The 14569-nt window shown below is 45.5% G+C and overlaps 3 protein-coding genes across 3 annotated transcripts in view; all 3 read right to left on the bottom strand.

The window, feature by feature from the left end:
- Nucleotides 1–322: 322 nt before the first annotated feature.
- On the bottom strand, nucleotides 323–2040 carry LOC119217902 (B-cell receptor CD22-like). The gene is made up of 5 exons (XM_062564500.1): nucleotides 1754–2040; nucleotides 1571–1652; nucleotides 1429–1474; nucleotides 596–849; nucleotides 323–488 (listed from the first exon to the last, which is right to left on the bottom strand). The coding sequence occupies exons 1-5, from the start codon at nucleotides 1995–1997 to the stop codon at nucleotides 428–430; spliced, it is 687 nt and encodes a 228-aa protein (XP_062420484.1). The 5' UTR covers nucleotides 1998–2040; the 3' UTR covers nucleotides 323–427.
- A 1196-nt stretch (nucleotides 2041–3236) lies between these two features.
- On the bottom strand, nucleotides 3237–4705 carry LOC134132715 (uncharacterized). Its single transcript, XM_062564402.1, has 4 exons — nucleotides 4354–4705; nucleotides 4033–4266; nucleotides 3594–3944; nucleotides 3237–3499 (listed from the first exon to the last, which is right to left on the bottom strand). The coding sequence occupies exons 1-4, from the start codon at nucleotides 4637–4639 to the stop codon at nucleotides 3237–3239; spliced, it is 1134 nt and encodes a 377-aa protein (XP_062420386.1). The 5' UTR covers nucleotides 4640–4705.
- A 1085-nt stretch (nucleotides 4706–5790) lies between these two features.
- Nucleotides 5791–14569, bottom strand: part of LOC134132727 (Fc receptor-like protein 2) — a 32514-nt gene continuing 23735 nt past the window's right edge. Inside the window, exons 5-7 of the mRNA XM_062564499.1 lie at nucleotides 12906–12960; nucleotides 6621–6784; nucleotides 5791–6500 (exon numbers count right to left, since the gene is read on the bottom strand). Of these exons, the coding sequence (XP_062420483.1) occupies nucleotides 6434–6500; nucleotides 6621–6784; nucleotides 12906–12960 (286 nt within the window). The 3' untranslated portion in view covers nucleotides 5791–6433. The remainder of the gene's footprint in view (nucleotides 6501–6620; nucleotides 6785–12905; nucleotides 12961–14569) is intronic.

The following is a 14569-nucleotide window of genomic DNA, read 5'->3' as shown; positions in this document are numbered from 1 at the left end:
TCACCAGTGCATGAAAACAACGTTCTGCCTGAGGTCTCTTTCCTAAAGTTATTCTAACTCATAACTATTAAATACTGGCGTAATAAACCCTTGGATTGGCTTAAAGTCAATGTACAAACAGTGAACTTTGTACTAGTAGCATCATGAATGTTCCCACAGCCGCATGATGGATCGATGCAGAAAGAACCTTCTGTCTCTCTGCCACACGAGTAAGCTGCTCTCAAGTAAATCATTCTTTTAAAGGAATAATGACCATTCAGCACATGACAATAACAATATAAAAGGTATAAAAAAAGCAAATTGAACAAAAATGTTGACGCTATTTAAAATATTTATTTAGAAACACTGATCATACAAACAAGTGTTAAACCCCATTTTAATTATTTTTTAATGAATGATAATCCCTTTACTAAATAACAGATGGGGTTCATTTGTTGATCTTTGTGTACAAAGCAAACAAATCCACGTTGTCTTCTTGACGCCTGGTTCTGTGAACGGAAAAATCAAACAATTCAACGTTTATCTCCTTTCTTAAATATATAAATATATATATATATATATATATATATATATTTATTCATAATGTGCAGCTCACCGCGGGGCACCACAGGCATTGTCCGATCTGACAGCAGTGTATTCGACCTGGACCAGGTCCTGGTCCTGGTCCAGGTCCAGGTCCAGGTCCTGGTGCTGGTCCTGGTCCTGTCTGCGGGGCGGAGCTGACCTGATGTTCCAGTAGAGGGCCTCTTCCTGCCTGTGGGGGAAGCGGAGGCTGGAGTAGTGGAGCGGTTCGGCCCGTTGTCTCGGTGCTGGAGCGGCCGTAGCGTCGTGCACCGGATCCATGTTGGACTGACGGGACAAACGCAGATACACTACGTGGGTTGTTGGACTTTGGGACAAAATGTCCTTAAGGTGAAGCAGCTCATGGACTCGAGGAGGCTGTTCTACAAGTCTTCACTTGGCACAAAATAAGGTCACATGACAAAAGTCAGATTTAGTTGGGGACCAAAGCTGCCTCCATATCAGAGAGGGACCTCCAGATCTGAAGAGCCAAGCCAAGCTGAAAGGTCGTGAACCTTCATTCTTTCTTCTGACCAGCAGGGGGCGACTCCTCTGCAGTCCATGGACCAATGGATGACATCACAAGGATGAGGTCACTTCTTCTCAGTCTGTGCTCATAAGAGTCATCTGGCTCCTGATGAGCTAATTACAACATCAGGTTTAATCCAGCAGAGAGCTGTCACTGTGCATGTTTAAGAGAAGATGCAGAATCCTAAAGGTTTGCATCTTGAATCCAGCAAAAACATTACTGAGTATTAACTGTTAGCTGAAATAACTCTTAAACAAAGACTAATTAATAATCAAGTATCTGACCTTTGAAACAAAGCACGACATTTCTGTTCTATACTTGAACTCTTTTTTTCTCACCTGCGCTCTGTTGGCGGGTCTCTCTCCACCTTCAGCCTTCTTTCTCCTAAAGAAGAGCAAGCAGGTGAACAGATGAACTGCCAGATTCAGATGACGATGTTCTGGATGCATCAGTGAACACGATCACCACAGAATGGATCACCTCCTCCACAGGAAGGCAGCTAGGAGCACGATGGCCAGCAGCACTGCAGAGATGGTCCACACGGAGGCTGATTTCCATGTTCCTGGAGAATCAAAAGGAAAAACTGAAGATTGGTAGGTCGAGGATGTGTGAGGGTTTTCACCAAAACCCAATGAAATCTGTTTCAAAGAGATCATTATTCACCTGAACCTAAAACATTCAGAAGTAAGGTGGAGGTACTACGTCCCATCTCGTTCTGGGCTTCACAGTAATAATTCCCACTGTGTTCAGCTCTGAAGTCAGTGATGGTGAACATCTGTCCTGATGCCCGTGGTGAGTCTTCATGCTCCTTGTACCAGGTGTAGTTAGCTGCTGGGTTAGCATCAGCGCTACAGGTCAGAGTCACTGAACTTCCCTTCATGATGTCACCAGATGAGCTCATCGACATAAAGGGAACCCTCGGACCATCTGGAGGAGACGTGTGAACAAGTTATAGTTAAATAAATATAAGTTCATTATAAAACGCTACCTTAGTAGTTATTATGCTGTTTTTCAGAAGGTTGTGTTTCACTCACATTTCACATCGATAGAGATGAAGTCAGACGTCTTCCTCCCCAGCTGGTTCTCAGCTGCACAGGAATACCTTCCAGAGTCAGAGGACTGGATGGAGATGAAGACCAGCTGAGGTTCTCCACTGAGAAGACGAGGGTCTGAAGTTCCATTCTCCTTGTACCAGGTGTAGTTAGCTGCTGGGTTAGCATCAGTGCTACAGGTCAGATTCACTGAACCACCCTCCTTCATCTCAGCAGAGGGACTCACTGACACAGAGGGACGCTGTGGACCATCTGGAGGAGACATGTGAACATATTATTACAAGTTATAGATAAATAAATTGAAGTTCATAATAAAACACTACTGTGGAGGTTGGGTTAGCTCAGCTTCAAGGACCGGTGACAGGATGAAGTCTAATCCGACTCAGCTGTCCTTAATGTGTGTGTCCCACCCCAATAGAGGACAGTAGTGAGCAGATGGAGAGAGGAGCATGACGCGTAAATTGTAATTCAAGAATTGCAAAATCAAAACGTGTTGCAAACCTTGTTGCTGCCTCTACGGTCCGAGACTCTCAGGTTAAACCAGGAAACGTTACAAGTACCTTAGTAGTGATTATGTTGCTTTTCAGAAGGTTGTGTTTCACTCACATTTCACACTGATAGAGATGAAGTCAGACCTCTTCCTCCCCAGCTGGTTCTCAGCTGCACAGGAATACCTTCCAGAGTCAGAGGACTGGATGGAGCTGAAGACCAGCTGAGGTTCTCCACTGAGAAGACGAGGATCTGAAGTTCCATTCTCCTTGTACCAGGTGTAGTTAGCTGCTGGGTTAGCATCAGTGCTACAGGTCAGATTCACTGAACCACCCTCCATCATCTCAGCAGATGGACTTACTGACACAGAGGGACGCTGTGGACCATCTGGAGGAGACATATTGAACACATTAATATTCATGTGACCATGTGTCGATCATAAGAACAAACACAGTGAATCAGGAAGCAGTGTTTACATCTTGATTTGTTACAAAGACAAACTCATAAAAGAAATGGTTCCATTGTGCTACTGGTAGCACGACAGACGTCTACTTCCATTCAACCTGTGGACGCGTCTGTCTCCTCAGCAGCCAGCGTGAGGGACATCATGGATCACAGCGGCTGTAGTCATGTCCTGAGGGGGGGGACTCACACACTGGAGGGGAGCGGAGGCTCTGGTAAGCGCAGGAGAAACTGTCGGCGGGGTCAACGGATCCTCCGTAAGAAAGAGACGCTTCACCCTCAACCTTCGTGGTTCCGTTGCGATACCAACCGAAGGAGGGGAGAGGGACATGAGGGACACAGCTGCTGTGGCAAATCAGCTTTGGACCCCCAGGAGACCAGATCACCTGCACCTGCACATCTGGATCTGTGAACCAGGAGCAGCCAAAGCTATTGTTGCTTTATCTTTGGGGAGAACGGTGCATGTTGTCAGAGCCTTTTATTGATTTTGTTCTTTGTACCTTTGACGGTCAAAGTGGTTCCAGGTAAACCGCTGCTCCCTTTAAAGCTCCGTGTGGTGAACTTGAAGCGGTACTCAGCTGAATCGCTCTCTCTCAGGTCTTTGATTCTCAGGGTGGAGTGTCCCCTCTTGGTATCAAGGACCTCAACACGACCTTCGTACTGGGAGTCTTCACGAAGGTCCTCTGGTTGAGCGAGATGCTTCCAACGACCACTACGCCGAGGGCTGAACCAGAACTTAGAGGTGACAGATCTACTGTTATATGTGACAGAAATGTCCACTGAAGATCCTCTGAAGGCACAGATGCTTCTTTCATCGTACGTCACTACGTTGCAGGATTGACCGTAAACACCTGAAAAGATAAAACAGTTTAAATGATCATCGTGAAACTCTTCAGCTGCTCAGCGTCACGTGAGGGGAAGTCGGTGCAGGAGGCTCACACTGTGGAGGGGACCGGAGCTCCTCGTATCCTCTCACAGCACAGGACCAGCTCTTTTCAGGATAAAAGTAGCCCCCAATCGTTGTTGTTCCTTCCCTCGTCATTTTCTCTCCGTTCTTGTACCAGCTGTAGAAGGTTGGACCAGGTAGAGGACATCTGCTCTGACACGTCAGCTCTGCTGATGTACACCTTTCTACATGACAGGATCTCAACTTGCTGACCTCCACCTGTAAACCTGGATTAGTAGAAACAACACACAGTGTGTGAATCCTTCCAGAGACACCAGCAGTGCTTCCCAAGTATCGAGAGCTTGGATCGATACCTGTGACGGACAGACGGACTCCCGGTTGGCCGGTGCACTTCCTGTCCGGTTGGTTTGTGGTGAACATGAACACAGCACACCTGTACACAGCCGAGTCGCTGGCTCTCAGGTGGCTGATGCTCAGAGAGCAGCGGTTGCTATGGTAACTGTACTGCACCCGCCCTGCGTATCCTGGGTCTGTTCTCAGGTCCACCGGGGGCCCGTGCTGCCTGTCGGTAAACCAGAAGGCCCTCTGCACTGTGACCCCTTCACTGGTTCTGGAGGGGGGGGTGTAGCTGCAGTGCATCTCCAAGGTGGATCCTTGTAATCCACAGATCCAGGAGGAACTGTAAGAAACTCTGCAGCCATTCTGACCCCGAATGACTGAAAGAGGAACCACCATCACACTCATAACAGCAGGCGGGGTGGAGGTCACATGTGTATGTATGTATATAGCGACACATTAATCTGTTGATGCACATCTTTTTCTTCAGAGGAAGAGGAAACTGAATATTAATTATTAGCAGAAAGTCAAACAGTCTTCCAGTTAGTGGTGAGTTCAGGGTGTGATGATGCAGAGAAAGAGACAAAGGAGGAAGTGAAACTTTGAAGTATTTTGGTTCTATTGAGTCTTACTGGTGTTACAGACACTCTGGGCTCATCTGCACTGGTCACATGATTGTTCTCTCTTCTCACATCTGTCCACACATGTTGCTTTATGGTGATTTTATTCATTATTGTTTACTTAAACTCTTCAAAAACAACACACTGCTGGGTTAATGCTTAAAGTTTCAATAAACTGGTGTTCTTTCTGAATTTAAACCAGATTAGATTCCTTATTTAAAGTCTTGTTTCTAATAGAACTCAGGCCCTGTGATACAGATGTAAATGTAATAAATGTAAAAGCAGACGTACCTGATGCAAACAGCAGGAAGATGACTAACCCACTCACAGCTGCTGTGAACCTCAGAGCTGCTCCACTCATCCCTCTCTGTTAAAACACGTCCTCCACTATCAGCTGTCCAAGAGAGGGACGAGGTACCCAAAGACAACTTGTGTGTTTGTAGGAGCTGATGAAAAGTGCTGCTTCCCCTTTAGATGATTACCATGCATGAGCAGCTGTGTGAGATGAAGAAATGTTCACTGAGGTGTGACATGGACCAACTACAAGGAAGAAGAACTATAGAGACGTCTACCTCACTGCAGAGCCAATGAAAACCATCAATGTGTATTTTATTCATTTATTAAGCACAAAAAATGAATTCACATAGAAACAAAATGTTGTAGCTTGAAGCTCGTTGTAATTAAAATGCTTTTTTCATAGAAACATGAAGCCTAAACAGTTTAAATACATCAATGTGATCTTCAGTAACAAATCAATTAGCAGATCCTTAATAATAAATAAAATACAATCAACATTTTTATGAGAGAGAAAAAAACTCAGCTTCTTTTTAAATTAACCAAAACCACACCTTTGTGGTGCTCACGGGGGGTTCAGGTCTCTTATGGGGGGGGGCTGTTCATCCCTCAGGCCCCCGCTATATATTTATATATAAGTAACATTACATCACAGGTAATTTAGCTGATGATTTTATCCAAGGTAACTTAGATTGCATTATAACCCATACGTTACATTTTTGCCTGGGGGGCAATTAGGGGGTCAGTGTCTTGCTCAGGGACACTTTGACATGTCACATGTCACATGGAGCAGCCGGGTTTCGAACCGCCAACCTTTCTGCTCTTAAAGGGAAACATTGAACTTTTTGATGTAATATTAAGGCCCTGAAAGTTGAATTCAGTCTCATACAAAACAATAACTTGTGATGCAACTTCAGTATAAATGATGATCAATAGAAGCATATTGGCAACATTGGTAAAGACTATTTACAGATAAATGCACTTGAAGATGCTTGTATAGAACAGGTAGTAACATTTAAAGGCTGATTCCAGACTGCAAGCTGGCCTCCCATTGGCTCACTGATAGTTCTCTGATGGAAGCCTTAACGATGGTGAATATACAACATGTCAAACCTCATATTCATGCAGGTGTGTTTAAGCTGCTTAAACTCTGTAAAGTAACACACCACATGTCCGTGTGGCTTCATTCTCTTGGTGCTTTGCTGACGGTGCTGTACAGAGCAGAAGAATCATCCACAGCTCCTTCACACCTCCATCAGTGAAAGAACCGTCAACTCACACCATGAAGAATGAACACGTTTAAACAGCAAGAAAACATGAAGATAAAAGCACAGACGCATCCATATTTACTAAAGATGTCACACACTCACTGACTGGCAGCACCAGAACTCTTAAAGTTGACACTTGAGTACAGAACTTCCTCCACTTCCTCCGTGCGTCTGGGGGGGCGATCTGGCCTGATGTTAGAGTAGAGAAGATCCTCCTGGTTTCTGGAGAAGTTCACGCTGGCATAGCAAAGCTCTGCTGTTGGGATCTGCATCAAGAACAAGAAGTATTATTGGATTAGTTCATGTATTGTTGGACTTTAATACAAACGACCAAATAGTAGAACATCTGCAGGAGGGCCTGGTTCTGTAATTACTAGAGTTGTCAATATATTTAAAAATAATAATAATAATAATTAATCACACATTTTAAAACTGATTAACCCTGAATATGTTTTTTTCTTTTCTAAAGATGAAATCTTACAAGTAATGAGTCATCACTTTAGAAAGAGTGTATTTTAAACCCAAACTACACACATTTGATCATCTTGGAGACAGAATTCCACCTGGTGGAACATGTTGAACATGTTGAACTAGCGACTCCTGTTGTCCTCGTGCACTTTGCTCTCATCTCTCCATCATTTAACGGCTGTGTTTGAAGGGCCATTGTAGATAGCTGTACTGTTTGACCCTTAGGTGTTACCGTAGTAGAAGTGGTTCTCGCGGGATTTGCGGTGTGTTATTGTTGTTGTTATGTGGTTGGCGGTAACGCAACTCGGGATTTTCATGGTGTCGAACTGTGGTCCCAAATAAAGAAGGTTCCAACTCCCATTCCGATGCTTTATTACTCAAGGCAACATGGTGTCAGAAGTGGGATGTCCATCCAGAAGACATCTCTCGGATTACTTCGTTTCTAGGAAGTAGCCTACGTCGACTTTGAAATCTCGACCGCGGTAAGCGACAGCGTCGAAATGGCCGATGGATTCAGACGTCCGGACCCTCTCGTTTTTGACGAGAATGTGGCAGAGCACTGGCGCAAGTTTGAACGAGAATATGATATTTTCATTGCCGCCGCACACAGCGATAAACCTGCCCGAACGAGAGCGTATATTCTCCTGAACCTCGCAGGACCAGAGGCCATAGAGAGGGAGCGGTCATTCACATATGCGCCCGCGGTAGTAGGAGAAGACAACAACGTGGCTGTTCCAGAAGAATCCAGAGAGGACCCCGAGTGTCTGAAAAGAAAGTTTAAGGAAATATGCAACCCAGAAACGAACGTGATAATGGAGAGGCACAACTTCAACACCAGACACCAAAAACCTGGCGAATCAATTGAGGCATATGTGAGTACACTGAGAAATCAGGCTAAAAACTGCAATTTTGGTGCACTAGAAAACGAACTGATACGAGACAGATTGGTCTGTGGAATAAGTAGAGACGGTGCCAGACGCACGCTACTAAAAGAGACTGACTTAACACTGTCCAAAGCAATACGCATCTGCCAAATTAGCGAACTCACCGAGAAACACAGCAAAACCCTCTCCGCGCCAAAAACAACTGCCAGTGTGGATGCTGTACAAATAAAACACAAAGTCTTCAGCAAAATGAAGCGCACTCCGAAAGCGAATTCATCAGTCTTCAGCTGCCGAAATTGTGGGGGAACTCATCCAGCGAACCGTGACCAGTGTCCAGCTTTTGGCCAACAGTGCCACAACTGCGGGAAGCAGAACCACTTCAAGAGCCAATGCAGGTCTGCCAAGTCGAGCAGACCAAACAGACCGGTGAACCAGCTATATGCCGAAACAGACTCCGGCAGTGACAGTGAAGACACATTCACCATTGAAGGTTTGTCCTTGCATGATGATGAAAAGGAAGTTGACAGGGAAGGACATTGTTTTGTTACTGTTAACGACAGACAACTGAACCTGAAAGTGGATACAGGAGCGAAATGTAACGTTATGTCCCTAAAAACATACAGACTTTTCAGCCACACTGAAGAACTGCACACGCCAATTAAGCAGGTGAATCTTGTAGCATTTGGCGGATCCACGATCAAACCAATTGGCACAGTGACATTACCATGCAAGCTAAATGGACAGCTCTACAACCTACAGTTTCAGGTGGTGAAAGAAAATGTTCACTCCATCCTTGGCCTACAGGACAGCTTACATATGAAGCTGGTCACCTTCAGCAGTGAGGTATTCCATTTAGACTGTGTTAAGGATCACATTCTGTCACAAAAAATGTTTCAGGAATATGCAGATCTCTTTAAGGATGAAGTCGGTGATTTACCTGTAACCTACTCAATGAAGGTAGATCCAAAGATAACACCGGTCGTCAGCCCTCCACGTCGTATCCCAGCTGCAATGCAAAAGAAAGTGGAACAAGAGCTCCAAAGAATGCAATCTCTGGGAGTGGAGGTGGAGGAGCCCACAGAATGGGTTTCGAATTTGGTGGCCACACATAAGAAAGAGACTGGTGACGTGCGCATCTGTATAGACCCCAGAAACCTAAACAAAGCCCTCATGCGCCCTCACCATCCTATGCGCACGGTGGAGGAAGTTGCCGCTCAAATGTCAGGTGCCGCTATCTTTTCCGTCCTTGATGCTAAAAGCTCCTTCTGGCAAGTTAAACTGGATGATGCCTCATCCCTCCGCACAACATTCACAACTCCGTATGGCCGATTCAAGTTCTTAAAGATGCCGTTTGGAATTAGTACAGCCTCAGAAGTATTTCAAAGGGCCATGGAACAAATCTTTGCAGGATATCCATGTGCTGTAATTGTGGACGACATCATCGTGGGCGGAAAAGACCCTGAGGAGCACGAAAGAAACCTGAAAAAGGTACTGGATCGTGCCAGACAGGTGAAACTGAGACTGAATCCCAGTAAATGTAAGTTTGGACTCAACGAGGTGAGCTATGTTGGGCACACATTCACAGATAAAGGACTGAAAGCAGACCCTAAGAAAATAAAAGCAATCAGTGAAATACCACCCCCAGAGGACAAGCCGGCTCTTCAGCGCTTTCTAGGAATGGTGAACTACTTGGGCAAATTCATTCCAAACCTAAGTGACCTTTCCACACCACTACGTCAGCTGCTTCACAAAGAAGTGGTGTGGAATTGGACGGAGCATCAACAGAATGCTTTTGACAGGCTCAAGACCTGCATCAGCAGCCCACCTGTACTCCATTACTACGATGTGAGGCAAACCGTAACACTCACCTGCGATGCCTCACAATATGGTTTAGGGGCTGCTTGCCTCCAAGAGGGGAGTCCTGTGGCATACGCGTCTCGCACGCTGACCCAAACGGAGACGAGATATGCACAAATCGAAAAGGAACTCCTAGCGGTGGTCTTCGCCTGCTACAAGTTCTATGACTACATCTATGGCAAGCCCGTTGTGATTGAGACTGACCACCAGCCCTTGGTCACCATTCACAACAAGCCATTTCACACCATCCCAGCTCGGCTGCAACGCATGATGTTACAGTTGCAAAAATTCGACCTGACTCTCACCTACAAAAAAGGAAAGCATCTCTACCTAGCCGACACCCTTTCCCGTGCACCAAGATGCAACGTCAGTCCCCGGAGGGAAGAACGGCCAGAGTTTGAGGTGATGACAGTTCAACTTATATCCCCTCTGCGTCTTGAGGAACTTCGTCAACACACCGCTGCAGACACTATGTTGCAGAAGCTCACCTGTTTTATTCAGCGGGGCTGGCCAAGGCGTCCATGCAGCGTACCTACAGAGGTGAGACCATTTTTCAGTTTCCGTGATGAACTCACCGTCGAAGACAGGATCATTATGAAAGGAAACCGGGCAGTCGTGCCCGCTGCACTTCACTCAGAATACCTGAAGGTGCTCCACATGGGACACCCAGGAGTTGAGTCCACAAAGAAAAGGGCAAGGGAAAGTGTCTTCTGGCCATCTTTAAATGAGGACATTCAGGCTGCCACTATGGCATGCGGCGTCTGTAACAGCCTGAGGTCCCACCAACAAAAAGAGCCGCTAAAATTGCACACAGTCCCAGACCTCCCCTGGTCTCTTGTCGCCACAGACATATTCGAATGGAAGAACCATCATTATCTCGTACTTGTTGATTCATATTCAGGCTGGTTTGAAATTGACCAGCTCAGCAGCCTGTCATCTCTGACTGTCGTCAATAAGCTAAAGCGTCACTTCTCAGTCCACGGCATACCACAGAAGCTGTACTCAGACAATGGCACTCAGTATACCAGCCAGGCTTTCCATGACTTTGCCCTATCTTGGGATTTTCAGCATGTGACGAGCAGTCCAGAGTATCCACAGTCCAATGGACTCAGTGAGAGGGCCGTAAGGAGTGCAAAGAAACTGTTAGAGACCACAGAGCGAGATGGGACGGATTTCTACCTGAATCTGCTTGGCATACGCAACATGCCCCGTGACAACATCCTGGGCTCACCTGCACAAAGGTTGTTGTCCCGTCGCACTCGAACCATCCTGCCCATCTGCAAACAATTACTAAAACCGGCCGCAAGAACCCCAACCAGCATCAAAGAACAATTAACAAAGAAGCGGCAAACACAAAAACACTACTACGACAAAACCAGCAAACTACTACGACCCCTGAAACCAAACCAGGTGGTAAGACTCCAAACCAAAAAGGGACATGATAAAGTGGGAATTGTGAAGCGAAATTGTGATGAGCCACGCTCGTACGTGGTAGATTCGGAAGGGAAGGAATATAGGCGTAACCGACGCCACATCCTGCCAGTGATGGAGCCACAACCTCCAAAGAGTGCCACAGATGAAGATGAACCGAGCACTACGGGTTACACACTTGACCCTGACATGGACAAAATACAAGGGACTGAAAGAACTGAACAAACACCAGCAGAACAGTGTCACAGACAATCAAGTCCAGAAAACCCCCCCACTAGTGCATCCCAGCAAGGCGTGGAGTCTCAACAATGCGTCGAACCGCAGGCCAAAAGCCCAGATCAAGTTGCCACCTCCATGTATCTCACTAGGTATGGCAGAGCCTCTAGGCCAAATAGAAAATACCTGAACTGATATAGCTGCTTAAGTTCATTCTATACAACATTTTATAAATAATACTTAGTTCTTTGTGATCCACATGATGTCTTATTCTGTTGACAATGCACATGGTTGCGGGCCACTCAGTTACTTTCAAGCAACCCTGATCATATCTACATCTCTGTTATAAAACTGCTGTTGTTGCAGAAGTGTGTGACTTTATTTTCTCATGTTCAGGGGCCGCAGCTAAAGAAGGGGGATGTAGATAGCTGTACTGTTTGACCCTTAGGTGTTACCGTAGTAGAAGTGGTTCTCGCGGGATTTGCGGTGTGTTATTGTTGTTGTTATGTGGTTGGCGGTAACGCAACTCGGGATTTTCATGGTGTCGAACTGTGGTCACAAATAAAGAAGGTTCCAACTCCCATTCCGATGCTTTATTACTCAAGGCAACAGCCATCAATGTCCTCACAGTTAGCAGGACGTCTCAAGTCTTTTAGGGACACAGTGGTGTCCTCTGCAGACTGTGTGCAGCACAGGTTAACGCTACATGTTGAGATGGAAGTAGCCTAGCAGCTAGCTTAGCAGTTAGCTTAGCCTAGCAGTGCATAAAGTGGTCGTTTACTGCGTTAAAATATTTTATCGCATTTATTTTGTCCACATTAATCACATAGATTAACGTGTTATTTTCAACAGCCCTGTGTGGACAGTAAATGTGTAAAGTTGATGGAGTGAGGATCTACTCTAGAGAAGGCTTTTGTGAAGGCCTCACATCAGACCAACAGCTGGCACAGATTCTTATTTTTAAGTCAAGCTCAGAGTGGTCGATCCGCCTCATTTCACCCCCCTGCTGAATAGACTGATCATCATCATCATCATCATCATCATCATCATCATCATCATCACAGCTTCTCCAGGTCCTTACAAGGACAAATGAGTAGAGTGTAACCGTTAGACACCACTTTTTAAAGTTTTTATCTGCATGCTTTGACTTCAATGTTATTGTTTGCATGTTTTGATTATTTGTGTGTGGTGGTTGATGTATTATTGCAGGTGTGGTTTTATTTGTTTATTTGTTTCATCAAGCGAGTGTCTAACGGTGCATCTCATTAGGGTCAACAGGTGCGTCCCAGAATTGACGGCAAGTGTGCAACTGTAAACCTTCAAAGAGCCTGGTGTGATACGGGCGGCAGGTGGAGCAGCACCGAGTGGAGGTGGACAGGAGGACTTTGACATCCTCGTCCTCCATTTGGAAATTGCAAATTGTCCACGTGGTGCAATTACTGAGCTTAGTCAGAATGTGTCTGTGTGTTTGTGTGTGTGTGTGTGTGTGTGTGTGTGTGTGTGTGTGTCACACTGAGCTCTTCCTCCTCACCTCAGTGTTCTCTGGTCTCTCTGCAGGCCGGCTGCTTTGTGAGGACCTTTTTCTTCTGGACAGAAGAATGAAAGAACAAACAAACCAGTGTTTAAATCTAGTGATTCAACGACTGTGTGAATATAAGATCCACATCTGCATTTTATCACAGTGAAGCTGAACCGCTCACCTGGTCCAGAGGAAGACAGCGAGGATCATGATGATCGCCAGGAAAACAGCAGATGTGGAGGCAACAGCTGCTGTAATTGACCCTTGGAACAGGGATTTAAAAAAACAACTAGGAATTGATCTTGTGAGGACGAAAACATTCCAAATAAGGACCATTTCAACTTTTGCTTTTTGCTCAATGATATGAAAATTATCTCATATGGTTCCATTGATATTTATTTTTCATTCATTGACTTCTCCCTAAATTTGCTCCACGAGAAAGAAAACAAACAACAACAAATATAAACTTTTAACTATGGAGGAGGACCAACAGGCCGGAAATGAGATGTTCCGCCGGTCGGATCGTCAGCGCCGCCCCTCCCTGTGATTTTAATGTCTGGCCTTCATTCATCAAAGTGGGAAACGTCTGAACCTGAAATGAGTTTGACGTCCCTGCTGCAGATGATTCACTTTAACTCCAACATGAGTAGAAGGTAAAACAACGTAGCTGGATGTGCAGAGCGGTGGCCATCTTTTTGTGTCCTGTTGCCATGGCAACAAACAACACTCAAACACCCCCCAAAATACCGTAACATTCTAAGCTAACTAGTTAGCATGCTAGCTAACTGTTGTATTGCTAACAGAACATTCTGTTTGTTCCAGACTGGTTTCTCTTGCTGAACTGCTCCTGCATTCTTACAGCTACACACTGTGTTCAGGTATCAACATATTCAGATCTTCTAGGAGGGCTGTGACTCTTCTGGTTCCTTCTACACTTCTGACTCCATCATTTGATGAGATGATCAGCATCAGACCATGTGATGTCTGCTAGGACGCTCAGCTGGTGAAGCTTTAAAGTGATGAACCGAGGGTCCAGGGTCTGATTCTCAGGGGGTCATAGTGTATCTGCTCAGGTTCACCTTCTAGTCCCACAATGCTCTCCTGCTTCACTGAGTAGAGGACAGGAGCTAAAGGCAGCGTGTATTGGGAGTCACTTCTTCAGTTGGATTGTTGATGTAATGTGTGAGTGAACAGAAGGATGAGTGTGATTTACCTGAAGAAGTAATCTGAAGTAAGGTGGAGGTATTACGTCCCATCTGGTTCTGGGCTTCACAGTAATAATTCCCACTGTGTTCAGCTCTGAAGTCAGTGATGGTGAACATCTGTCCTGATGCTCGTGGTGAGTCTTCATGCTCCTTGTACCAGGTGTAGCTAGCTGCTGGGTTAGCATCAGTGCTACAGTTCAGAGTCACTGAACCACCCTCCATCATCTCAGCAGAGGGACTCACTGACACAGAGGGACGCTGTGGACCATCTGGAGGAGACATGTGAACATATTATTACAAGTTATAGATAAATAAACAGAAGTTCATATCAAAACACTACCTTAGTAGTGATTATGTTGCTTTTCAGAAGGTTGTGTTTCACTCACATTTCACATCGATAGAGATGAAGTCAGACCTCTTCCTCCCCAGCTGGTTCTCAGCTGCACAGGAATACCTTCCAGAGTCAGAGGA

Source organism: Pungitius pungitius, chromosome 9 (genome assembly GCF_949316345.1).
Source record: "Pungitius pungitius chromosome 9, fPunPun2.1, whole genome shotgun sequence".
NCBI classification, from domain to species: Eukaryota; Metazoa; Chordata; class Actinopteri; order Perciformes; family Gasterosteidae; genus Pungitius; species Pungitius pungitius.
The sequence above is the reverse complement of the archived record's forward strand: the minus strand, read 5'-3'. Positions and strand labels throughout refer to the sequence as shown.

Coding starts and splice junctions, on each gene's coding strand:
- LOC119217902 (XM_062564500.1), bottom strand. CDS start 1,997: ATGTCGATGAGCTCATCTGGTGACATCATGAAGGGAAGTTCAGTGACT. Junction 1,653..1,753: donor TCTGAATGTTTTAGGTTCAG/GTGAATAATGAT, acceptor TTGATTCTCCAG/GAACATGGAAATCAGCCTCC. Junction 1,475..1,570: donor GCTGCCTTCCTGTGGAGGAG/GTGATCCATTCT, acceptor GCTCTTCTTTAG/GAGAAAGAAGGCTGAAGGTG.
- LOC134132715 (XM_062564402.1), bottom strand. CDS start 4,639: ATGCACTGCAGCTACACCCCCCCCTCCAGAACCAGTGAAGGGGTCACA. Junction 3,945..4,032: donor GCTCCGGTCCCCTCCACAGT/GTGAGCCTCCTG, acceptor TTATCTTTTCAG/GTGTTTACGGTCAATCCTGC. Junction 3,500..3,593: donor AACCACTTTGACCGTCAAAG/GTACAAAGAACA, acceptor CCTGGTTCACAG/ATCCAGATGTGCAGGTGCAG.